Here is a 27,448-nt window from a genome sequence, read left to right as displayed (position 1 = left end):
TAGCCATAGTACTATGAAGTTAAGTATAAGTATAATGAAGTATGAAGTTAAGTATAATTTATATTATGATGCATGTTTCACCTCCAGCAATGCCTCCTTGTTTCTGTCTGCCATCTCAGAGGTCTCCTTCCTCCCAAGTAAATAGTTCTTAGAAAACACAACATGCAACAAGTGAATCAGGGTGATGGAATATAAAAGCTTCAGTACACACAAAGTATAATTTAACTCATTACTATTACTTTAAGCCTAAATTTAAATAAGGATGTGTACATATATGCTACTGTTCAAAAGTTTAGGTTCAGTAAGAGTTATGTTTTTGAAAGAAGTCAATGCTCACCAAGGCTGCATTTATTTGATAAAAAATACAGTAGAACAGTATTATTGTAAAAATATTATTACAATTAAATAAATAAATATATATATATATATTTTTTTTTTTAACATGTAATTTATTTCTGTGATGACAAAGCTGAAATTGAACAAAGCAGCAGCCATTACCCCAGTCATAAGTGTCACATGATGCTTCAGAAATCATTTTAATACACTGATTTTGTGCTCAAGAGACATTTTCTTGTTATTATCAATGTTAAAAACAGTTGTGCTGCTAACATTTTTCTGGAACCCGTAATTTTTTAAAAATTCTTTGATGAATAGAAATTTGAAAAGAACAACATTTATTTGAAATCACTATACTGGTAACATTACAAATGTCATTATTGTCACTTTTTGATCCTTGCTAAATAAATAAATTAAAAAAACAAAACAAATTTGATTTCTAATTCAGTATATTTTTCATTAGCTATTTTAAGTGTCCTATGTTTCTGTGATTAAATGAAAAATTTGACTCCCCAATGTTTAATCAGATTTTTTTTCTGCATATATGTAACAAACAAAAGAGCTTCACCTGTGGGTTTTTGAAAAGAGCATACTTTTCAATCCGCTCAATAAACATGAGTTTGTTCTGACTGTCTCTTGTCCAGTTGAGCAAGTTCTCCACAAGGTTCTCATGGTCTTCAAATATTCTCTCTGAGGAAAAGACAGAAAGAAAGAGTGAGTGAGAGTGATAAAATACATAGTTATCTACATATAGTTCCTCGGGTTCACAGGTCATCTAAGCATGTGCGTGCATCCTCACCCATCTGTAGCTCAGGTATGGTCTCGACCAAGGCCCAGTCTGGACTGTAACCGCAGTGAGATTTATCCAGCAGACTATCCAGCACCTGCCTGACTGTCTGCCTCTCATCCACCATCATGGTCTTTGAGCTCTCATCTGACATGTGTACACGTATCACCAACTGATGAAGAAGATTCAAAGTGAAGCCCAGTTTGGTTAATTCAAGTTCATTTAATATTAACTTCCTACATACATATACGGCTATATTTACACACACATTTCCATAGTAAGCCTCATTTTACAGATTATACACTAGAATGAGTCAAACGTTTAGACATACTTGATTGCATTTATGCTTGTCAAGAATTTCAAAACCGTTTTATCTCAACACATATATTTAAATGGATGACATTAGCTCAGTAGATAAATATATATTATGCCTACGTATGAACTTATTTACAAAAATAAATGCTTTTGAAATAGATGAATTTGACCAGATAATTATAGAAAAGCAGCCAACAAGTGGCCTGTAAACAATACCATTTACAATATCATTCCAGGATGCACCTCATGTTGGTGGGTTTGTTTGATCAAACTGGCTGACAAGATGGCCAGAGTGTATCCTTAAGATAACTAATCTAGACCAAGGTGGGCTACATTGAATAAACTACAATATTATCAGGTTTTGGCAGGTTATGGTTCATAAATTACGTTCCATCACTGTGCATGCCATGGCCATCAGAGCCCCTTACCTAGGAGAAGCCTTGAACATTAGCAAAACAAAATGTAAAGAGGTCACAACCCGTTCTCAAAATTTTGCATGTTAAGAATTTGTGTACCACTATACAGACTCCAAAAGGGCATGGGAATTTTATCATGAAATTTTATGGTGGGGTATAATTTTATAAATCACGACATCATGTTTTATATTTATATATTTATTAATTAATATATTTAAATCCAAGCAGTGACTCTAATGAAAATCTAGTTTATTTTTGTTTTGGCTAGTAGAAGTACTGAATGGCCTGATGAACTGATGAGTGAAACAGTTCATTTCAAACCCTGAATATAATGATTTGTTGCTCTTGGTCACTATGAAACAAATATTACATCAAGTTTAATTAAACTGAATTGACTAATCATTACATATTATTCATATTATGAATTAAGTAAATGAGTAAAAAACAAAAACAAAAAAAACAACATAAAATATTTTGTATAAATCTTAATGGAACAAGGGAATGGACCATTTAGTTTGTGATTCGTATTCATAAATAAGTAAAAAAAACAACACCACAAAACAAACAAACAAACAAACAAACAACAACAAAAAAAAAAACTCAGAAGAAACCAGAAAACCAGAGAATATTGACATGTTCTTATATTTCTAGTCTTGCATATCATCATAATGAATCTACCTTTTGAAATCTATCTCCAGAGATATAACATGGAACATACTTCCAATTCCAATTAAAAAGATCAGACAGATCAAAAGTTTCAAACATAATGAAATAAACAAATGGCATGCACCTAAAGTTTGTGCACTTGTTGGAATATTGTATTGGAGAAAAAATAATTAGTACAGTATATTACAAATATGTAGTTTAAATTGGAATGTTTGACTTTGCTCAAAGATTTATAGGACTGAATTGGAATATGATGTGGATCTTTAGAAACGTGGCCTTAATTAAGACTAACTGGGAACAGAAATGACAACTGGCTTTCTTCCCTCTCTATTTCACACCCTATTTTCTTTCTTCCTGAGAGCGAGAAACGAAGAGCAGGGAGAAAGTGTTCAGTAGGCACATTAACTGACATCACTGCCAGGGGTCCAGAAAGTCATAGGAATATTAGGGAGTATGTGGCACTTTTCCAAGCCTGGTCTCAGCAGAAAACACTCTGCTAAATTATGCTCTCTTCCCTCTGACCCATATGCGCAAACAAACACGCAAACCCACACTATATCACACATCTGGACCCGGCCTGCCTCATTATTTGACCTCAGCACAATCTATCACTTTGTGCAATGTTTCAGTTGAAGGAAATATTTGCATACAAACTCAGAACCTTAGCAAACTGACTCACTGATGGATGCAGGAAACGCTTATTTCGACAGAATAATCTCTCATTTCCAGATATTTGATTTAACCGAACAACTGCTTTTAAAGGGTTAGTTCACCCAAAGATGATTCATTAATCACTCACCCTCATGTTGTTCCACACCTGTAAGACCTGCGTTCATCTTCGGAATAGTTAGCACGGTAGTTAAAAACATGGTTAAAATGGTCAACTTGACTACAGTGGTTCAACCTTAATGTTTTGTGTGCAAAAACAAAAATAACATTTGAACAGTTGTCATATATAGTGAACTCAGTGCAGGCTTCCTTGTTTAGTTCTGAATGCTGGTTCATTATTGGTCAGATCCTGTGTCAGCATCACACATCTGTGTATGTGCACTAAGTGTTTTGTGCAGGTCCCTTTGTACTGGACAACTGGCATTCTGCTTGAGACCAGCAGACGCCACATCATGACCCCAAAAGGACATCCGGTACCTAAATCTAGGGTCCCCCTCGTCATCACCGTGACGAAGGGAGATATGCTTCTTACTATCTGTCCACGTGTGGAAAATTTCTAATCTTGTCTATTTTCCTTAGCCAATCAGAATCATCCAACCTGAAGTAATGACGTAGTTAGTGGACTCTGTTAGAGTATAATTGTTGTGGAAATGTGAATGTACGCGGAGCGGCCTACGAACTCCTTGGGAGACTTGAAGCTGGCTTCTGCTGATGAAACTGCAAACTATTCTTCATTAAATTTGTCTTCAATTTATTATTTTTTTTAAACTTTGACTCCGGGACTTTATTCAACATATCTGGTTTCAAGGGTCCTAAACTGTTTATCCCCAACAGTAGTCACACTGACTATTTTATCAATGTCTTTACTAGCTTTCTGGACCTCAAAAGGTGCAATGACGTTGCTGCCTATGTGTGGATCAGATACCCTTGGATTTCATCAAAAATATCTTAATGTGTGTTCCGAAGATGAACGAAGGTCTTACGGGTGTGGAACGACAAGAGGGTGAGTACTTAATGATAGAAATTTAATTTTTGGGTGAACTAACCCTTTAATGTACACGTTTATGACTTATGCTTTGACTAAACTGAATATGACATTTTTCAAGACTTCAACATGCATTACATGCAGTTTTTCCAAAAGTCTGAGACCACAAGTGAAATTTTTTTCTTTTTTCCTCTCAATTTCTTTATTTTTTTATTAAAATGTACATACTTTATTACCGGCTATTTGAGTAAAAATTTGAGCTCACATGGACTACACAAGTAGAATTTAAAATATTTCTTATAAAAATATTTGACCTTTTTTTCAACAGATTTTCAATGGGTTCTCAGACTTTGGGACCCCATTGTATATTACAAAATTCAGCTATGTTTTTTCTTTTACTACTGAAAGCGTTTTTTGACGCAGTATCATTCTGTATCGGTCTCGCTGCACCGTTGCTGCTCAATGCTGTCAGTTTTCTCTATACACATAATGAATGGAAACACTCATCTGTCTTGGCTATTGAGCCCCAATCACTGTACTGTATCTAATTCATTCACTTGGTATTAGTATGTGCCTGGTGGCATTTATTTTGACAGCCCCTTTCAAAGAATGGAGTAATAGGATAGATAGTCTCTCACAAATAAACACAAAACTAGGACCAGTTTACATGACAATAAAAAAAACACAAGAAAATAACATTTTAAACATGTAATTTCAAGCAAAACCTTCACCGACGGCTACAAAGGTCTTGTTTGTGCATCTTCCGTTCTAAGCAGACAGAGACTCACAAACACATGGGTGACCTATTTTCTACTGTGCATTCATTCTACGACTTCTCCTGCTAGAGTGTGTGAAGGGCTGCATCATGCAGTTCAAAGAGGAGGTTTACTGACCCCTTGGGGGATTCAGAGATTCACAGTGATTTTGACTCACCTTTTTCACCTGGGCTTCTTTAATTTTTTCTAGTGCCACACGGATTTTCTCAGCCTTCGCTTTGGCAGCCTGCTCCTCCTGTGGATGACACAATGACATGTTAACAAAGACATACTTGCAGAGCATTACGCCAATAGTCTAACAGTTTCATCGGTCACTGAGGTATGAAACCAGACAGGTGGATTTCGGTTTTACACATATCCTCACTTACCTGCCCTCTCCAACATGCAGTCATCACATCCATGTCTGACCCTTTAAAACAATCCCTAAACAATTGCAAAGTCTCTGTATCTAAGCAACCAAAGACACAAAAGGAAGTTACACGATCACTCCTGAACCACTGCTCATGTTAACGGTTCCTTAGGAGAAATGGCTGCTCATTCATACAATACCAAATCAAGGAGATACAGATTCACCGCCGCACCAGCTCGAATGTTTCAGAACTCCATTAACGAATGCTCTCATCACAAACGACAGCTATAACAAGAATATTTCAAGGCCTGACAGGTACTTCCAGCTGAAGTTTCAGAGCTGCTGCAGGAATGGTCTGATGAAAAGCATTTAAATAATCCAAAAAACATGTCTACTGCAGCTCAATCTGAAGGAATGTGAAGCTGAAATGAGCAATGGTCGCGACACACAGATGAAAACGCTTCCCCTCACACATCTTTACACCCCGAGTACCTTACACACAACTCTACTGCTCAACATTGGGAGGGGATTGAGACCTCCCCCTCTCTTTCTCTCTGTGAAACAGCTGCATGTCTCTGGTAGCGTGCCCAATCACAGGGTTTAATCCCTCTCACCAGCAGACCAAGCCGCCATCAGCTATAAAAGACCGTCTCGTACCTCTTCTCCAATCAGAATGTACATATGCTTCTCAGCGGCCAATCAATTAGGTTAGTTTCTTTGACCTTCTTTCCATTAGCCAATAAAGTTGAGGCCAAATGCAGATGATATTGTTCTCTGATCCTTTTTCTGTGGTTGTGGGAAAACACCCTTTTTTTTGGGCAGGGTACCGTGGGGATGAATGATATCTATGCCTTGTATTTATTGTTATACCCATTTATTTAAAGAAAAAAGTTGGTTATTGGAGGGGGTTTGAAAGGTCAGGTTGTGTAAGGGGGTAGTGTCAACTTTGATTATTATTGTGCCACGTATTTTTCTAACAGAACAGAGATGGGAAGATTAAGAAATGCAATGTCAGAGAGAGAGACAAATAAAAATCTTAATATGCAAAGATGAAATGCATATAATGAAGACAGGAGAGAGTGGGGAAGGAAAAAAGCTGGGTATATGTGATATGAAAGACCAGCTTCTCTCGCTCAAATCATTGTCTACGGCAGATGCATATTTATGATGCAGCGAGAGAGAGAGAGAGAGAACATGAACAAAAATGGGAGAGTTCTGCAAACAGCCAAGGCACAGGCTTCGATAAAAAGCATTAAATTCCCTTTGAAGTCTTTTTTCCTTTCTCCGGATCTCTCTCTGTCTGTGTCTGAGCAGAGAGCCTGTGTCTCAGCAGTCTGCAGTGAACCCATCCAGAGTTAACAGGAAAGCTAACACCGTTTGAGAGGTCTGATGAAATCATGATGAAAATCAGAGTGGGATTTCAAGAACATCTCTGCCTCAATTTGTGTAAATGCTTAATGCCTTTGTCTAATGTCATGACAAATAAATAAAACTTAGATGACTCAGCTTTTTCTAAAGAAAAAATAAGCCTAACTAAAAGGATAAACTCATTATTTAATGCCAATTAAGGCTTAAAATCAAATTTAAAACAGAAAAGGTCATTAGAAATTCCATTCTCAAATCATGTCTGAATAACATGGATCACATTTTGCACACTACCAAACTAAGAAATTCTGAAATGAATTCAAAATAGTTATTCCTGTAAACATTTCATATACATTTAATATACCAGAAATAATGTTGTAATGCAGTACAATGAATAATAAACCGTATCAATTACTGCAATATAGTAGTACAATTTGGTACAATTTGGTACATTAATATGGTCAAAATGAGACTGTACTTCAACAAAAATACTTTATAACTCCTTTTATCAAATGTTCAAATACATAGACACAATATATTTAACGTAAAAGACTGGCAGCAGCTTATAATGTTACTACAGTAAATTAATGCGTATTAATACAAAGAGTAAACCAGGGGGAAAAAGACGAAGGCGCCTCCTTGAATGTCTCGTTAAGATGACACTGAAGTGCGTTCCAAAAAATATATCGTTTTTTTGACCCCTACACCCTTCATCCCTTCGAAGCTCTCACTCCAGAGAGTAAACCCTTTGAATGGATTAGGGCATAGGGATAAGGACTTCCGAATGGAACGCAGGGTTAGATTCTTAGTAACTCCACATGACAAAATGCCCTTAACCCACAATTCCCTGCACCTACATATGCATCTACATTGGTATGACAACATGGGAATTTTAATCACATGCATAATAATATCTGTTTTCAGGAATAAATTAAAAGCAAGATGTTATTTAATTTAAAGCTTTTTGTTGTTAGCTAATTAATGTTTATTGGAAAACAAATACAAGGCTGTCTGTGCTGCATGGCTAACAGAATTATTAAAAAGATAGCTGACCCAAAAAAATCTTTCATTACTTACTCACCTTCATGTTGTTTACAAACCTGATTTTTTTTTTTTTTTTTGGCTACACACTACTCTACAAAATATATTTTTTTGTGTTCTGCAGAAAGAAAGACAAACAGGTGTGAAATGACATAAGGGTGATAGTATTTCCATTTTTGGGTGTAGTATACCTTTAAAATAATACCAAAAGAAAGTCAAATTGTCTGTGATTCAATATATATTAAAGGTGCTAAAGAGGATGTTTTGTTTTATACATTTTTGCAATATTACTTGAAACTGTCTTTACTAACTGATAAAAGACTATTTATTAGATGCACTGAAAGGAATAATATTAATATACATCATCTGTGCATGAGGTAGGGCCTTAAAAACATCAGCCAATTGATCATCACGTAAACGATTGGCCCTCTGGCTTGTCAATCACTGCCATGACGTTCCTTGTGAGAGACGTGCGCGGCTGCGCGCTCCAGTAACTTCCCACACTCCACAGGTGCTGCATGCAATGTTTTTTTCAGGAGACACTCGTGTTCCAATACTCGTGCACGAGTTTTGGGAGGCGCTCCCTCGAAATGTGTGAAGGAGGGGGGGTTGTTCTTAGCATTCGCTCATTTCAAAAACTCACTAACAGTCTTTGGTTTCTCAGTCGACGAAAAGATTCTCTTTAGCACCTTTAAGGGAATCTCTAGTGTTACTATACTACTTGTACAACAAACACCAATTTCACACACAAGTTGTGGCATAAAAACCAAAGAATAGGTAAATCTGTTTCAGTTTTATATATGAGCTCTTGAAATGTCCTAAAATGAAATGATGAGCAGCCATTTCTTCAGGGAAGCAGCAATAACTTTGCTAGTGTCCAAGGCATTCAATGCAAACACACAATGTAGCTTACAAAACCCAACACCTCTCTACAAAACTGTTTTATATACTGAAAACCAGTGTTGTATTTAATTAGTTCCCTTCAGAATTTTTAGGAAATTTTCATTTACTCACTCCCATGTCATGCAAAATGTTTATGTTTTGCTTTCATCAGTCGAAAAGAAATTAAGGTTTTTGAGGAAAACATTCCAGGATTTTTCTCCATAGATGTTTTGTACACACGTGATTACGCAATGCGTGGCAGAGCAGAGCTAGTACAAGATGAGCATTTTTTTTGGTAAAAAAGTATATACATTTTTTTTTTTTATTTATTTATTTTTTTTTAAAATGACCAATTGTTTTGCTAGACAAGACCTCAGCTGGGATCGTGTAGAGCCCTTTAAAGCTGCATGGAAACATGCGATTTGGACCTCCAACCCGTTGTTCCCTGGTGAAGTCCACTACATGGAGAAAAATCCTGGAATGTTTTCCTCAAAAACCTTAATTTCTTTTCGACTGAAGAAAGAAAGAAAGAAAGAAAGAAAGAAAGAAAGAAAGAAAGAAAGAAAGAAAGAAAGAAAGAAAGAAAGAAAGAAAGAAAGAAAGAAAGAAAGAAAGAAAGAAAGAAAGAAAGAAAAACATCTTGGATGGCATGGGGGTGAGTAAATTGTCAGGAAATTTTAATTCTGATGAGAACTAATCCTTTAAGATTCACATTTCTTAAACGAGGAACAAAGATTTGTAACTTTATCACTTTATATTTGTAATGAAAAACACAAACTCCTAAACATTCTACCTAGAATATCTGAATGCTGACAACTGACCATTATAAACTAAGAAAGCTGACCTTAATCAGTTTTTCAAAGAATATAGTAACAAAATACAAGAAGTAATACATAAGACATGCTTTCTTATTACAGAAAGGTAGGATTAAAACATTATGGAGGACATAACATTATAGACCCTTTAGACTGGATGATTGGATTTCAACTCTAAATAGCACATATATGAAGATGGCAGCAAAGAGAGAAAAGAAAACAGAAGACACAACTCTTTAAAAATGTAAGAAGGCAGTGTGGGTGGAGCAAAGTGTCAAGTCTGGCTAGAAGACTGAAGACTGAGGTTAAAAGGCTTTCTGTGGACACATGAACCAAAAACATGCAGAGAAAGGAAAAGGAAGCAAGCGAAAGGAGGCGTCACCTTGGTCAGCAGGTGAGAGGGTTTTCCTGCAATGTTTTTCAGAATCAGAGAGGTCTCCCTGTCCAGATACGAGTGCTTTAGGGTGCAGGGAAAAGACAAACAGAGATTAACCAGTGCAATGATTACTGTGATTTCAAAAATGATAGAAATACATACTTGATTGTGGTAAAGCATAGAAAGTGTGGAAGCACTGCTTGAGCATCGATTATTCAAAATCAGAAAGAGGTGGCATATAAAAGTGTGGATGGGAAACAAATATATACAAAAAGAATGCAACTTCTTTTTGTCCACAACAAAATATTGTGATCACAGTTGCTGAGAACACCTCTCCTGGGGTCGTTTTCTAACCAAAATGATGACGTTATGAATCCTGGAATTATCATAGGTTTGCTAAGAGCCCGTACTTTGAGAATGAACATACTGTGTACACATATCCTTTACCCCAGTCATGCACACACACACAAACACACTTACAGTCCTTTGATCCACCTCCCCCTCCTGTGAGGTGAAGTCAAGTTGCCGTCTGGTAGCTTTACCATTGGCCCTTCGCAGTGAGACATGCTGGGAAAAGGTGTGGGGGGAGGTAGTGACGTCACATACAGAAAAGGTGCAAACATAAACACATTAATCATGCAAGGAGACAATGCAAAACAAGGCATGCACAAGCAAGGTCAATTTACTGTTATTCTGGTAAAACATCAAAGGAATGTTAGGGTTTAATACAATCTAATACCCATCTAAGTGTACTGTAACTACTGCCGATTAGAACAAAGTAATTTTGACTAGTGCCTCAGTTTACAGTATTGGACGTACAATGGAAGACTATGGGGCAAGTTTGGGGCAAGACTATGGGGCACTATTTTGTTAATGGGATAATTCACCCAAAAATTCTGTCCTAATTTACTCAATCTCATAAGACTTTGGCTTATTTTTGGAAAACAAATGAAGATATTTTTAATATTCTGTCATCATTTTGGTTGATCCACTGAAAGGCCATGTGTTTTAATCCAAAGAGCCACAAGTGATTTATTGATTAATATGATGAAAATATAAATATTTATATTTATATATATATTTATTATGTGTATTTATATTTACATATGAACATTGATCAAAGCACATACATAGAGCACATGAAATGTAGTAAACAGAAGCTCAACTGTATACGCATGAGATGGACAAGAGAGAATATTGTATCGTGAAGGTGAGTATGTAGATGACAATTGTAATTTTTGGGTGAACTACCCCATTAATGGGCATGTATATAACTGTAAAGTTTTCAAAACAATCCTTTTTGTGTTGAACAGTTCTAGGCAGTTCTAGATTTGCATTACCAATGCAAATCCTGTGGGCGTGAGTGAGTTTGCTCCATCCTTGCACATACTTTGCAAAAATGACTATGTGGTCATGACAGTTTTGACAGATTGTGAGCAATTTCATCACATTAGTTTGACATGTATAATTCAAGTCTTTTGGCCATACGTTAGAAACAGTATGTATTTTAACATTGGCTGTGCTGGACTGCCTAACCAGATAAAATTCGATTTTCATATATTTACTGTAAACATGCTTTTAATTTGTTTTTACAAATTATTTTCCAATATTGTCAATAACATTTAATTTTCATTAAAGTGCCCATATAATGCTATTTTAAAGGTTTCTAATTTTGTTTTGGAGGTTTCCTACAATAGATTTCCATGCATCATAGGTCAAAAAACACTTTAATTTTCTCATAATATACATTGCACATCATCTCATTTCTCAAAAAGTCTAAAAACGGTTCGTTCGAAGATTCAGTCTTTCTAAAAGTCTCCTTTCCGTGAGACTACTCTACTCTGATTGGTCAGATGGCCCAGTCTGTTGCGATTGGTCTACCACCTGCAAAGCGTGGCGGAAACAAAACGTCCCTTCCCATATCTGAATTTCAGCTCCGGAGGCTTCCTCAGTGCTTGTACACACAGTGATACGAACAATGGTGTCGTTTTTTTCTGCATCAATTCCAGCACAAGTCCTCATCCTTATAAAGTTCATGCAAAGTGGATTTGCAGTGCTGAAAAGTGTCTTCTTGACATGTCAACAACATGAACCAAACTCTACTAGGCCTCAGCTACAACTTCAGTGTTTGAGTGTAGCAGTAGACTTTGTTCATGGGCAGCCAATGAACACCATAGGTTAGCATTATACAAATTTGTTACATTGTTACGTAGGTATATAACAGGAAGTGAGACTGGAATTGCAGACAACCCATTTTGGCAGTTCAGAATTAATTCTTTCTTTTAGGAGACAATAATTTGATGTGCATTTTGAAACTTTGCAACAGTTATATTACACATTGAATGAAAGGTGCAAAAAGCAGAATAGGAGCACTTTAACTCCTTAATCCTCTCCTCCATTGTCTTATTCCATACCATGGGTTTTCAACCTTTACAGACCAATTGACCCAAATTAATTAAAAAAATTTAAATGAAAAATTAATTAAAACAAAATTAATTCTATCTGATAGAACCTTTTCTACTTTCACAGCCAACCTTTTAATAACTTAAAACATTGTCTGCTTTGACAATAAATTCCTATGCGTTTTATACAGTATATCTTCACTGCAGCACCTTCACGGAGCCCCTGGGTCCACAAAACAGTGGTTGTAAATCCATGTTTCAAATTAATAGATGACATTACAGAAACCATCTTATCTATTGCTCCTACGGAACTTTTTTAGTGTAAGCATACAGTACAACAACAAATATGTTACAAAAAAAAAAAAAAAAAAACACATCATGCATTTAAATGAGTTAGAGTAGCATAGCCATGTAGCATAGCAGGTGTTATTATCACACTGTAATGTTTAGAGTGACCATGTACAGCACAATGTCTGTGCCTCTACATGTCATGTAATATTGTTATGCAAGACTGCAGCAGGAGGATTTGTGCATGCATTCTCTTTCACACAGACATGAAATTTTATCACATTGTTCCATCTGTGAAACAGTGCTAGTTTAGATCTAAAACCACAGTATGTATTTATAGTGTGTAAAGTGTCAGGGTCTGTACATCCTGGTGCAGATGAGCAATGCTGTGGTTAGAAGAGTGATGTAATAACATCTCTGTTTAAATGGGTTGTCTTCCCAGGTTCTGACAGTAGTACCGAAGAACTATAAACTGTAACTATAAAAGCTGAGTGTGCCTGCTTTTGAGAAACTGGTTGTATATGAGTGTGTCTGAGAGAAGTATGTGGGCAGCCAAGAGATGACTCAGCTTTAATGATTCTATGGTGAATTCAGTGAAACCTTGATCATCACATTTCCCAAAACCACAATACAGACTTTGCCCTCAACAAAAGAACAAACAACTGCTATGAATAGAACTGTGTGTGTCTGGGTTACAGGGAATGTTGACTGTCCAAGTAAAGAGACCCTCTTTGTTCTAAACTGTTTTGTGAATAACAGGATAAACATGTTAAATGGTCAATGACTCTGTTTTTTGGTAGCAATTAGACATTTATTCAAAATAGAAAGATGACGAAGAGTAATTCTTTTCCCGTCTGAAGTTGCGCAGACAGGAAAAGAATTTTAAATTTAGAAATTTGTTCTCTTAAAACGCCCACATAACACACCAACATCCACATTAAGAAGCTCCTAAATAATTGCTCTACTGCCAACTCTTTGTACTAAACTAAGTATTAAAGTCAACATGTAATCAAAATGGACCCTATTTAGTTTGATGCACTCTAATTTTCAATGAGTCATCTGCGTTATTACATGAAAAACATGTCAGTCATTGTAAGCTTTAATTAAAAAAATATTTTTCTTTTTAAAATATAAATAAGCAGTTTTGTTAAAATATTTTTCCCTAAGAAATAATTCAAAAAGATTATGCTAAACTACTAGAAAACTGATTTAAATCTTTCATTTCTTTCTTCAAGTGAGACTTATTCTTCATTATGATATCAGAAATTTGTGACTGTTTATAAAAAAAAAAATATTTAAATTAATTTTAACTCAGAAATCAAAAATTCTCATCATAGAAGAAGTGTACACAAGTCACTGTATGTATAAATTGCATATTAATGTATTTTTGTAATTAGTTAAAGGTGCATTCTTTAGCTATCCTTAGCAGTGCTGTTATTTGTGTTCAAGTACAGATATCAAAATGTACTGAATGCACCCAGATCTGAAGAAAGGGAAATGTAAAATGGATTCTGAACCATCTGCAACATTCATCTTGTCATTGTACTTGGAATATCTAAACTGGAGTTGTGAAATCAGGCTACACTCTATGTGGTAAAGGGACCAGGCCTGATTTATACCATTATCCCTGTGCTGACTGACAATACCTCTCGCCTTTTCTTTTGTGGATATTTAATTTCTGGTGTTGTTCTTCAGATTTAAGCCCCCCACATCTGCTTTCAGTTTTCTCTCTTCTAAGTCTCACTCTGCTGAAACTTCTCTCTGAGGTTCTCACAGTGAGAAGCTCTTCTGTACCTCTGGTCTTCTATGGACACAATGTCATGTTTACAATCCAGTTCTTCTTGCTTAGAGTCTGAAGTCTAAGTGCCAGCTATGAAATAATTCAAAATGAAAAAGAGTGAAAAAAGATTTAATATCATGTCTGTGTGTGCGTTACCTCTGTGCTAGTCTGGCTTTGGTTCTGATTCTGTGACTGTGCCTCATTCTCCTGCCCTCGAATATCCAAAGAGTCCATGCTGGACGCCGAGGCAGAGTTGACGCTTGACCTGGATGAATGACCGATCGAGCGCACTTCCTGGTCGCTGACCGTACCAACCGATCCTGTACGGCGATGATGTGAGTTAGAAGGCGGGTGTGGGAGAGTAGCAGATGAATGTGAGGAGGAGGATGATGAGGAAGATTCAGAAGTCTGTTTCGCTGCCTCATCCATGCTCAGGGATGCCTTTTCTAGCTGAGCGGTGATGTCATCCAGGGAAAAGTTGGAGGCCAGGGGCCGCGACTGGCTGCTGCCAACACGTACGGTGGAGGCGGGAGAAGCTCGGGTGCTGCTGCTGGTGCTTCCTCCGCTGCTGCCCCCTCCGGTGTGTTTGGTGCTGGCCGAGCGGCCCGTCGGCCTCTGTCTGGATTTGCCGTCTGAGGCCTTGCTTATGGGTTTGCTGAGCTCTTGTTCTATTGAACACAGGTCAGCCATGAGAGCGTCCAGGTCCACCGTCTCACCCTGGTTAATGGCTTCTACATGGATAGATAGAGGACAATTTTAATTCATACATGTACAACTGTTTAAACATTTGGGGTTGGTAAGATTTTTTTTTTTGAAAGAAAGAAATTAATGCTTTAATTCAGCAAGGACGTCACAGTAAAGAAACTGTTACAAAATGTTTCAAATAAATGCTGCCCTTCTGGACTTTCTATTCATCAAAGAATCCTGAAAAAAAAAATGTTTTATGGTTTTCACAAAAATATTAAGAAGCACAACTGTTTTCAACATAATAAGAAGAAATAAAAAAATGTTTCTTGAGCACCAAATCAGCATATTAGAATGATTTCTGAAGGATTTTGGAGTAATAATGCTGAAAATGCAGCCTTTTTTTAAATTGAAATTGATATTTCATAATATTTCAATTTGACTGTATTTTTAATTAAATGAATCCAGCAGTGGTGGGCATTTTAAAAAATCTTACCAACCCCAAACATTTGAATGGATCTGAACTATAGCTACAACCATTTTGCTGTTATAACAGTGGTTTTATGATAATCTATGAAAATTGCAGTATGCCCAAACATTTCCATATTAGATACATGTGAAGTCATTCTGAGTGATAGAGAATGTTGAGTAAACAGAGGTGGTGTGTGTCTGTGTGTAGTCTAACCATTGATGTTGTACATAGAGAAACGGTAGGAGAAATTGGCAAGATTTGTTTCTTGTCTGAGAGGAGCTTTCTGTACTTTTTCAGGACGCCCATCATCCAAACTCTACATTAGAGAGAGAGAGAGAGAGGTGGGGGAAGGTGAGATTAGGCAAGAAGAGACAGCTAAATCATGAATATAATCATCAATACAATACATCAATACATTAAAATGAAAGTAAAAGTAAATAAAGTAAAGCTGTCAATTAATTAAGGATTGTAATAGAATACTAAATTCTGATAAAAAAATACTTTTATGTTGTGGTGACTAACCAAAAAATGGCTGCAATTAAAGGGTTAGTTCACCCAAAAATTAAAAATTCTGTCATTAATTACTCACCCTCATGTCCTTCTAAACCCATAAGACCTTTGTTCATCTTCAAAACACAAATCAAGATATTTTTTATGAAATCCAAGAGCTCTCTGACTCGTCAAAAGACAGCAATTTAACCACCCAGAAAAAAAGCCCAGAAAAGTATTAAAGACATTGTTAAAATAGTCAATGTGACTGCAGTGGTTCAACCTTAATTTTATAAAGCGATGAGAATACTTTTTGTGCGCAAAAAAAAAACAAAACAAAAATAATGACTTTATTTAACTATATCTTCTCTTCTGTGTCATTCTCCTACATTGTTTACGTCCAGCGCTTCCAGGTTTTATGTCAGAACGGCGGCTCATTATTGGCCGGCTCCTGCGTCAGCATCACATGCATGCATCGTGCTGCTCATGTGTGCAGCTTTGGCCAATACTGAGCCGGCATTCGGACGTAAACGCTGTGCTTACTGCGGCAACTATGTAAGGATAAGGACAGGGAAGAGATAAGATTGTTGAATAAAGTCTTTATTTTTGTTTTTGCACACCAAAAGTATTCTCGTCGCTTCATAAAATTAAGGTTGAACCACTGCAGTCACGTGAACTGTTTTAATGATGACTTTAGTTCCTTTCTGGATCTTGAAAGTGTTGATTATATTGCTGTCTATGGACGAGTCATATTCTTCTCGGATTTCATCAAAAATATCTTAATTTGTGTTCTGATGATGAACAAAGGTCTTACGGGTGTAGAACGACATGATGCAGTTGTTGATGGGTTGAATTTAATTTTGATTTTTAATTGTTTCAGCTTATTTTGTCCCATTATTATCTTCAGGCCCCCTTGAAAGTCTGCTAGTTGCCCCCGGCCCCCTGTTTGCATTGCATTCGATGACGGCAAAGGTAATCTAAATGTAAAAATTGGGGAAATGAGCATGTACAATTCATTATCCAATATTGACCTATACTGAAAAAAAAAAAAAAAATCCACCAATACCTTATATGGTATAGTACAATTAATATGGTGAACTATTATGCATCCCTAAACAAAACTAATTATATCAATCAAATGAATTGCTCATATTTTCTGAAAAAAGCTACCAAAGTGAAATTAATCCATCACATTCAAGATATAATACATCACAATATCACACGGAGTGTGAGAGCATCACCTGTGTGAGTTTGTCTAGTTCTCCCAACCAGGCGCCAAACATCTTGTCCAGATCCTGATCCTCCTTATCACTGTCTTCTTCAGCAGCATGATCCAGCTCATCATCTGATACCTGCTCCATATCTGCTGTAACACACACACACACACACACAAAATCACGCCCTCAGTTACATGATACAGCCAGTGAGGAGTCAACTAGTGTGCCATGTCCACACATACAGAACATCACATATATTACACTCAAAGCACACCAAAATATTAAGATTGACTTGTTGGGTTTAATGCGTCTCATCAACACAATTAAGGCGTTGATTCAGTTGAAATGTGAACTGAAGGATGACGTACATCACAGGTTGTCATGATGATTGATTTCACTTCCACTTATGAAACCCAGTGTATGATATTAATTTCTCTCTCCCTCTTTATCCTTATCTCACATCACCATAGCAACCTTTGATTCCTTTTTTTTAAATGAGGGTTGTGATGTGACACCTTCCATTATTCATTTGACACTGCAACCCCTTAGAACAACATCTGTCAGTCCGGCATATTCAAGATTCCCCCCCCCCCATTATCTTTATATATGTTCTGTCAGACACCTTGAGTGTTAATCTCTGTGTAAAGTAAGTCATCATTTCAAGGTTGCCTTCTGAGAGGGTGTGATGTGGTTGTTATGGTAACCTCAGCTCTGCCTCAAAGACTGGCATGGTTGCTATAGCAACCCTCTCTAGATCTCCCACTATCAGTTTTCACCCCCATCATTGCCATGGCAACCCTTGCTGTATTTTATGATTAAAATGATGTTGATTACTGGATAATGTATTAAAATGATTCAAAGTACTTCTGTGTTATTTAGAAGTATTATAAGTGATACTATACTGCATCAAGCACACAGACGTGCACATTAGCCCACACAGATCAACAAAACATGCTAATTCGACTTTGAGATCAACATTAAGGTTTCAAAGGAGTGCAATGAAATCAGAATTTAGTTAGTTATAAACACTATAATCAAGGGAATGCTGGGTGTGTTAGTAATGACCTCAATAGAATAGAGGTGTGAGGGTGTAAGGAGATTGTTGCCCTCTAGTGGACAGTAAAGTAACTGCTGTACAGTCACAACTGGGACTCAAACAAAAACACTTGAGTCAGCATGCGTGTAAGCATGTATTAGGCTTTTCATGTTGAGTCAGAGTTGGGTGAATGGATAAACGATGAACTTCACTGAACTACCAGATGAGTCACAAACTATGCATAAGCGCAAATTAATGACAGCCAGATTCACTTTCACTATCAGTAGGAGACACCATGATCAAGAGACAATCACTATTACATGGAATATATATATTATTACACACATCCTATATTTATTATTACACACAATGAGAGACTGTAGAAACAGACATATTCTTAATTCTCTCCATCATTTTTCATCTTTTTCACTTTCTCACTACTCGCATGCCTTATGGGGCCCCGGAGAGCAGAGATGATCCCTCAGGGATACTGAGCGCACCTTAACCCTATAATGACCCCTTTCACTCTTTGATCCAACAAGGGTGTGTTTGGACTAATGTATGTACCAAGCTTTATTTAAAATATACACTACTGTTCAAAAGTTTAGGAGTAGGTAAGATGTTTTATTGTTTTTGAAAGAAGTTATTTATGCTCATCAAGGCTGCGTTTATTTAATCAAACATGCAGTAAAAAATAATATTGTGAAATATTTTTACTATTTAAAATAACCATTCCATTTTAAAGTCGCCCTGAAATCAAAATGTAAGTTTTTTAGCTTTTAGTATGAATATTTTAGCCTTGAGATTATGAAGAAGCTGGTGTGTTCCAAAACAATGACAATTCACATTTAGGAGTTGTCTGGCTATCACCAGACCAAGCTCAATTTAAAATTGAACATTGGTCTGGGAAGTCTGTATGTATTTTCTACTGCACAAGAGGCGTGATCAACGAGCATTATTCACGCAATTGGATAGTCCTTCAACCAGTCAGATCAACGATCCGGGTGACGTACTTTGCAGAGCGACGCGAAAACTCCAGACAGGTTTAGTTTGTATTGGTTTGTAGCATTGATCAGCGGTTTGCAGAAGCAGCAATGGCATCGACCGATTTTTGCAAAAAAAAAAAAAAAACCTGAAAGTGAGTGGTATTTACACCCACTCGAGCAATTTGTTTGCTAAACTAAAGAAGTCATTCAGCATCGTCGAGAGGTTAAAAGGAACTGGATTGACGGTCGTGCTTGCCGTCGCTTCTCTATCGTCATCGTGTTATGGTGGTCGAGGAAGGTGGATAAGCCATTCTGTGATTGGTTCCCGCAAAATGTAACAGAAGCAGCAGAAATTAATGTACGGGTTTCCAGACTGAGTTGCCGGGCAAAATCAAATCGCCGGCAGATCAGGCTGGGTTTACCCGGTCTAATTTAGGAGGTATAAGCATTCAAAACTTACAGTCTCTCACTTCCACAAAAATGGATCATGGATTTTATCATCAATTCTTCTGTCCAATCAAATGCTCTCTAGAATCTGAAGTCCTGCCCCCTCCTACACTATAAACGGACGCTGAGGCTGCAGCTTAAATCGTCTTAAACAGTCTGCTCCGGTCCAGAGACACGAGAGCACAGAGCGGATCATACACGCAATATGGAGGAGAAACGGTTAGCGATAAGGAAAATTGGCTCTGGCCGAACTTCTGAACTTCAAAAGTTAAAAAAAAGGTGCATTATTTAGAAACCTTTTGTACATTATGTCTTTACTGTCACTTTTCTACATCTTAGGCCATGTTCACAAAGCAGCAGAATATGGTTGTCAGTCCTGTATTTGAGTCCTTGATACGGTTATGTTTACACACAGTTCAGTTATTTACAGGAGTGATAATCGCATTCTATAACTGAACTTATTTTCAAATTTTCACGACTCAGCTGCATTCTCTGAAAACCCGTAATGTCAAGGGCTGCGATTCTCAAAAGCATCATGAGCAAAGTTGACAGAAACCAATGTTCTTAATGATCTAATTGGGAAACGCAGTCCTGATCAACTAATCGTTCATCACACAGTGCGAAAGAATTTCTGCGCTGCACAAACGCATGTTTACTGTTTGTCGTGTGGGTTTTTGTATGTAGTTTCGCTTTCGGTAACTGACAGTGATGGAGATATTAGCTGTGGGTCATCTGGAGGTTTTAGATCCAGTTACTGTTCTCCACCGAAGCTGCTCCCGACAGTTTTATGTTTAATGTATTTGCTGCTGACCTTCAATGACCTAATTCAACCATACTAATAAGCAAAAATTTCTTTAGATTAGATTTAGAAATAAGAGGGTTGAACTTCCTTTTCCTGTATCCTATTCTTCAATTCAGAATGGGAGCACAGCTGAAAGGTTTCTTTGAGCTGCGCCCTCTATTATATAGGCTTATTCATTTACTTTTGGTGTGAAAGGGCCTCAACATTTGCCAAAAATAGAACTTTTTTGTTGTCATTAAAAAAACAAGCAAGCAAGCCCAGCCTAGGTGAGAAAAAGTAAAGCAAAAGTAATGTAACACATTATTTTTCATAAAAAGTAACTAAGTAACACTATAAGTTACTTTTTTAGGGAGTAACGCAATATTGTAATGCATTACTTTTAAAAGTAACTTTCCCCAACACTGTGCTCTCCATCTAGATATAGAAGCTGCTGTAGTCTAATGAAGAGTTGATGGATAAACTCAAGGCTTGATTGAACTTTTGTCATTTCAAAAATGATACGACTTTTCAGTTTTATGGACGCCACCATCTTTGATACAGTATTACTTTGGTCACTGTCCATAAGGTTACTGGTAAAAGAATACAGGCTTGACCTCCATTACACTTTCATGCAGACAGTAGGCCTATTCGAAACGCTACTGTAAGTTTCTGTTTGAACAGGAACTCAAAACCTCCAGACTCATAACCTCTATGTAAATCAATCGCAAAAACTGACCGTGTGAACGTAGCCTTACTGACACCAGCAATGAACAGTAGTGTACTACTAACAAGCTCACTGCAATATATGTATATTATGGGTAGTTATGTCGTTTAGACCTTGAGTAAAACGACCGTGAGAACGGTTCTCCAGGGGTTCTTGAGATTAGCTTGACTCCGTAAATATTGCACTAACCCCATCAAGGTAGCTGTTCAAACACACAAACAAAAAACGAACACTGTGAGAGTCAGTGTTTGGGTTAGGATAGTCCTGGTGTTTTCTAACAACACAGTCCTGCTGACATCAACTCTTAACGGATCTCAGATTGACAGGAGACACTAAACTGTTTTAACCACTACTATTATGAGATGGTTTTAGACACCCCAGGGAGAGCTGCATTTTCCAGGGTTTGCATATTCAAGTCCAGTGACATGATATAATCAGAGCCAGTCAGACATGTTCTTGTTGGTTCAGGTCAACAATGTGCTTAATTCAGTAGATCGAGTCTTGCAAATATATAATTCCAACCCTCCTGCTCGGTCTCACTGCTTTCAGATCAGCAGGATGCTAATGACGCCCTCAGTCACTCTACTGCGAACGGCCACGGTTCAGCATAATCAGTCAAGCACAAAGAGGATAAATAGAAAGAGAGAGAGGGAAATGAGAGGGGAGAGTGCAGGACAAAAAGAGATTTTGCAGAATTATGGAACCGTATAAAATGGAGAAAAAAAAGAAGAAAAAAAATAGGTGGAGATAGAAAAAGAGTGCAGAGGGAAATTAGAGAGGTGTGTTATCTTGGCACCCTGTTGCTTAACAGCTGCTGATTTAAACTAAGCTCTGCTAAGCTCTCTCTCTCTCACTCACTCACAATGGTGATGGTATAAAACAGACATAAAATTCATTCTTCGTATTTCATCTGCAACTTCACACAATCTTAAAAAAAAAAAAAAAAAAAAAAAAAAACGTATGGGTCATTCTATGAAATTATTGCCTTTTATATTTCCGAAGGGTGATATTTATTGAAAGTATATCTGTATAGTAAACTGAATTGTCAAAGCATAATGACTGCTGCTCTCCTTATCAAAGTTATGACAGCATTCAGGAATCAACAATATGATTTACCATAAAAAGTAGAAAATGTTAAATAAATATGTTTGTGACGGGGTGATGTGGAAGGCTTTATTAATCTTGTCTAATTATAAATGTTAATAAAGAGTATAACTTGCTAAACTGGCTCATCTGAAGATTTAAATGATGTCACTTCCTCATCATCATGTCATTTAAAATGACAGTTCATTGTTACTTTGAGGTGATATTTTCAAATATTTATAATTGTAGACTAGTAAAAAAAAAAAAAAAAAAAAAAAATATATATATTTATATATATACTACTTTATATCCATTAACATTTAATGACACATCATTTGATATACTGTTATAAAATTATAATTAAACTTTATTTGGAGCAGGCTTTATTGCACAATGTACATTTCTTAACGTTATGCCTAAAAAGTGTTTTAATATCACTATAAATAAGGATTGTATGATCTTTGTATAATATCTTTGAATGCAATAATTCATAATGTCTTTAAATGCAAGATATTTAAAGTGTACCTAAAGTATACTTGCAATAGTTTCACTTTAACACAATCAAATATACTGAAGTATCTTTATTTGGACCTCAGCACTACTTCAGCACAATTAATGTGCATTAAGTACAAAATTTGTTGTTCCAGTTTAGCAGTATACCAAATTAGTAAACCAAAAGTACAACTGCAGGGTATTTTTATTTAGCACATACATATGTAAATGTATTTGTAGTATACTTAACACAAAATAAATGTATTTGTAAAAATGTAAAATACATTTTAGTATGCATTGTTTATCTCTACGGTAAGCTCATAATTAATTTTGTATTAATATATTTAAAGCTTTCCAAAACACAACATAGATTGTTGTGTTTAGTGCATTTCAGAAGGTCAGATGTAGTAGACACAAATGTACTTGTGACTTGTGTAAGAAAGTGCAAATGATAGAGAGAGAAAAAGAGAGGAGGAACAGAGGGAAAGACAGGAAATGTCCAGGATGTACAGAATTCTTCATTTCCCCCGCGAGCTGTTCTGTCAAGGCTCTCCCACCACCCTCCAGCAGCTGCTCTCAGACTGAAACACACACACACACACACACACTCCTTCCACGAGCCTGAATATGACATCATGGCTGGCCAAGTAGGGGGACAGGAAAAGGAAGAGGGGTGAACAGGCTACCACCCTTTTCCATGTGCACAGTCTCACTCTTTCAAACACACACAGTGTCAAAGCGGAGAAACAAGAAACACTACAGCTGTCACCCTTAACTCCCTGACCTCTTGCACAAATACACAAAAGCACAAGTGTGCATTGGCCACAAATACACACACACACACACACACAAAGTGGCATGTGTGCTAATGTTATTATTCAGCCTTACCCAAACACAAGACATATGGCAAAACACACACAACACAGGGTTCTGAGTGCTATTCAAATCTAATAAATCACTTTCCAGCAGATGCCAACTTCTGAATTAACTTAACACTCGAACATAAAAGGAGAAATGTTTGTGTGTATGTGTCCTTTCCAGTAGTTTTGAATACACAGTGATGTTAAAACAGCAAAGTGACTGATGTCAGGACAGACAGAACCCAAATGACCTCTTCCCTGTGGACATGTCTGCAGTAACAGCACTACACTCGCTGAGACACAGCCAGTCAACAACATAATCCCAACATAAAAATAAAATAAACAACTATAATAAAGCATATTTTGCATAAAGAAAATGAAGGTTATTTTTATGATTATTAAACAAATCCCACCCCCAAATCCCCCTCTCACATAATAGTATAAGTTATTTAAGTATAAGCTTTGTACATCATAATACGTATTAAGCCTAAATCATTTATACATAATGAATTTGAAATGTGTACAGTTTCCATTAAAGAGTTGTAAATAAATATTGCACCTAAATAAATAGGTTGACAAATATAAATAATAATTTATTTACATTATTTATAATAATATATTTAATTATATATACAGATCTTATGGTTCAAATAATATCTCTATGGATATACAAACCCATTTTGTTACAAAGACATTTTGTAAAATGCAACAAAATCAAGAATCTGATTTGTTAATTCTCTCAAACCTTTATTTAACTGACAAAAGTACAAAGGAAAAAAAAAAAAAATGTTTTCACTGGTCAAATTAATTGTATTTCGTAAATATAAACATTTTGATTTTGATGGCTGCAACACACTCCAAAAAAGTTCAGACAGAGGCAAAAGAATAGTGAAAAGATTACAAAATATCCCTTTTTTTTTTTTTAAACAGTCCACAATTAGCAGGTGAATTGGTATAAGGTGAGGGTATCATATTTGGATATAAAAGGAACACCCACCAAAGACTCAGTTTTGCAAGCAAAGATGGGTCATGGCTCATCACTTTGTGCCAAATTTCATGGGAGTATTGTCAAACAATTCAAAAAATCACATTACTCAATGCAAGATTGCAAAGTATTTAGGTCTTTCACCATCTACCATACATAATATTGTGAAAAGATTCAGGGAATTCAGAGAAATCTCAGTCTGAGTAGGGCAAGGCAGGAAACTTCTGTCAATTATGCGTGATCCTCGAGCCATCAGATGGCACTGCATGAGAAACCTTCATTCTGCTGTGTTAAAAATGTTCGGAAGTACTTTGGAAAAACATAACTTAACAGTATGTCGTCGTATCAAGAAATGCAACTTGAATCTCTGTTACACAAGGAGAAAGAGATGCTATCTATGCAGAGATGCCGTCGAGTTCTCTGGACTTGAACTCATCTCAGATGGCCCAAAAAATAGACATCGAGTTCTCAGTCACAAAGACATAAGGGACATCCAGACATTCATCAGCAACAGGTTGCAAAAGCAAACATCTGTCATGGTACGGGGGTGCATCAGTGTAAATGGCATGAGTGACTTGCATATATGTGAAGGTACCATTGACACTGAGGCGTATAATGGGATTGTACAGAGACATAAACTGCCATTAGGTTGACATCTTTCCTGGGAAGCAAGAAAATGCCAGGCCTCATTCAGCATGTGCAACATCAGAGTGATTTTGTAGACACTCTAAACCATAGAGTGGATGTGTTTGACTGCCTGCAGTCCAGATCTGTCTCTTATTGAAAATTTATGGCCCCTCATGAAAAGGAGAATCAGACAACAATGACCATTAACTGTTGAGCAGATGTCTTGGGTAAAAACTTGGGCAAGATTGAGTAAAAACTCCACTTGCAAAAGTATCCTCAATTCCCAAATGATTAAAAAATGTAATTAAAAGGTGATGTGACCGTAGTAAACATGCCTGTCCCAACTATTTTGGAATGTGTTGCAGCCATCAAAATCTAAATTTGCTTATGGTTTACAAAATAGAATTAATTTGGCCAGTGAAAACATTGTTTAACTGACAAAAGTACAAGATTTTCAAAGGTTCAAGAGAATTAAATATAGCTGCAAGCAGCAATTCGGGGCCAAGCCCCAGTAGGGGCAGTAGCGCAATACGGAGCAGGAAGAGCAAAAACAGCAGAAATTGAATGTACATGCAAAACATCTGGTTCAGAAGGACAGGTGGAAATGAAATGAAAATCAATAGAAGTTCAGAGAACGAACACGGAATGAACTAAAATACTTGTATCTCATTGAAGAGGAATAAAGATTAGCACAATCCTTATTTGGATAAAAAAGGTATCAAAATGACTCATTACACACAATTGTATAAAGGAACCCCACACAAGATTCGAATCCACGACCTCCGGGTCCAAGGTCCATTTCTCATCTCATTGCACCACTGTGCAAGTGAATGTTTCCACACCTGCCGAAGTTTATTAGTTCATGTGAAAATGAACTCAAAATGAAGAATTCTTATAAAGCTGCACTTTAGATCATTCTGCAGCTCATCATGCTGTAGTGCAATACAGAGCAGGAAGAGGAAAAACAGCAGAAAATTAACAAACATGAAACAGCTGGTTCAGAATTACGGGCAAGAATGAACTCAGAATGTACATAAGCTTAGATGAAAATGAACACAGCATGAAACAAAAAGCATTTATTTCTAATCCAAGAGGCAGTAAAGGAATCAAAACACACTATTTTATAAAACCGCTCCACCTGGGATTCGAACCCACTAACTTCGGATACAGGGCTCTTCAGATAACTGGCTTTACACATTGAGCTACTTGAGGATGCACATTCAACAGACTGTGGAAGAAACCTTTTAGTCTAACAAAGAATTCACAAAAAAAGCATTACTTAGCATGCTATCCATATTAGCATGCTAAGCTAACTTAATGCTAATGAAGCTCATGGTTAACTTGATAACTGAAGAGCCACATTAAAGAGAATGACAACTGGTTAGCATGCTAAGCAATTAGCATGCTAAGCTAACTAACATAAGACAACAAACACAAGCAAGGTCACATTCAGAGATGAATATCTTGGGAATGGTAGCGAATATCAAAAATCCATTCAGTCATTTCTGTGCGGCTCGGTCCAAAGATCACCTGAGCTGATTTTGGACAAAATTGGACAAAAATTGTAGGAGGAGTAGCGAAAAAACTGTTTTCCATTTATTTCAATATGGCGGACAGGTACATTTAAGGAAAATGACAAATGACACATCGTCGGAATCGGCATAAGCCAGGGAATAAAATGACATAAAGCATACACATTTTGGAAAGTGTTTTCAAAAGTTATAAGTGGTTTTGCAATAATCATTACATCTGTGGAACAGTAGGTGGCGCTGTGTTGAAACTTCTCAGGTACCTTCAGGACCTTCTAAAGGTCATACATACCAATTTGTGTGAAGATATGTCAAATTGTTTAAAAGTTATTGCAATTTATGACAAAATTCAAAATGGCGGACACGTGGTTCATCCGATGTTGACGAATTCGATATCCTCGGATTCGGCATGGCACAGGGAATCCATAGACACCAAGATCTTGATTTTCTAATAAAGTGTTCAAAAGTTATTGGCCAAAATAGCCATTTTTCAGATCTCATGACCTGTAGGTGGCGCTGTTCCCAAATTTGGCATGGAACCTCAGATCATGGTCTTGATCAAGTGTACCAATTTTAGTTTTGATTGCTCAAAGTTTGGCCGAGATACAGCCTCTATAGCAATTTTGGGTCAACCTCGTTAACTTCGTGACATCATAACTTTTGAACAAAGATGAATAAAAAAAATCTGTTCAGTCATTTCTGTGCGGCTCAGACCAAAGATCACCTGATCAAAGTTTGGACAAAATTGGACAAATTTTGAAGGAGGAGTAGCAAAAAAACGGAATACT

At 36.7% G+C, this 27,448-nt stretch overlaps 1 protein-coding gene across 7 annotated transcripts in view; it reads right to left on the bottom strand.

Annotated features, from left to right (window-relative positions):
- The window catches only part of raph1b (Ras association (RalGDS/AF-6) and pleckstrin homology domains 1b), a 63,378-nt gene that overhangs the window by 7,751 nt on the left and 28,179 nt on the right, over positions 1 to 27,448 (bottom strand). For 2 of the 7 annotated variants that reach the window (XM_067405227.1, XM_067405229.1), the window contains exons 3-11: positions 17,135 to 17,259; positions 15,618 to 15,720; positions 14,405 to 14,979; positions 10,259 to 10,345; positions 9,785 to 9,859; positions 5,108 to 5,185; positions 1,136 to 1,295; positions 905 to 1,026; positions 82 to 147 (exon numbers count right to left, since the gene is read on the bottom strand). In XM_067405227.1, the coding sequence (XP_067261328.1) occupies positions 82 to 147; positions 905 to 1,026; positions 1,136 to 1,295; positions 5,108 to 5,185; positions 9,785 to 9,859; positions 10,259 to 10,345; positions 14,405 to 14,979; positions 15,618 to 15,720; positions 17,135 to 17,254 (1,386 nt within the window). In that variant the 5' untranslated portion in view covers positions 17,255 to 17,259. The remainder of the gene's footprint in view (positions 1 to 81; positions 148 to 904; positions 1,027 to 1,135; positions 1,296 to 5,107; positions 5,186 to 9,784; positions 9,860 to 10,258; positions 10,346 to 14,404; positions 14,980 to 15,617; positions 15,721 to 17,134; positions 17,260 to 27,448) is intronic. The other 5 variants (XM_067405228.1, XM_067405230.1, XM_067405231.1 and 2 more) reach the window with 4 other exon arrangements.

Source organism: Chanodichthys erythropterus, chromosome 12 (genome assembly GCF_024489055.1).
Source record: "Chanodichthys erythropterus isolate Z2021 chromosome 12, ASM2448905v1, whole genome shotgun sequence".
NCBI classification, from domain to species: Eukaryota; Metazoa; Chordata; class Actinopteri; order Cypriniformes; family Xenocyprididae; genus Chanodichthys; species Chanodichthys erythropterus.
Note: the sequence above shows the minus strand (reverse complement) of the source record. Positions and strands in the feature narration are given on the sequence as shown.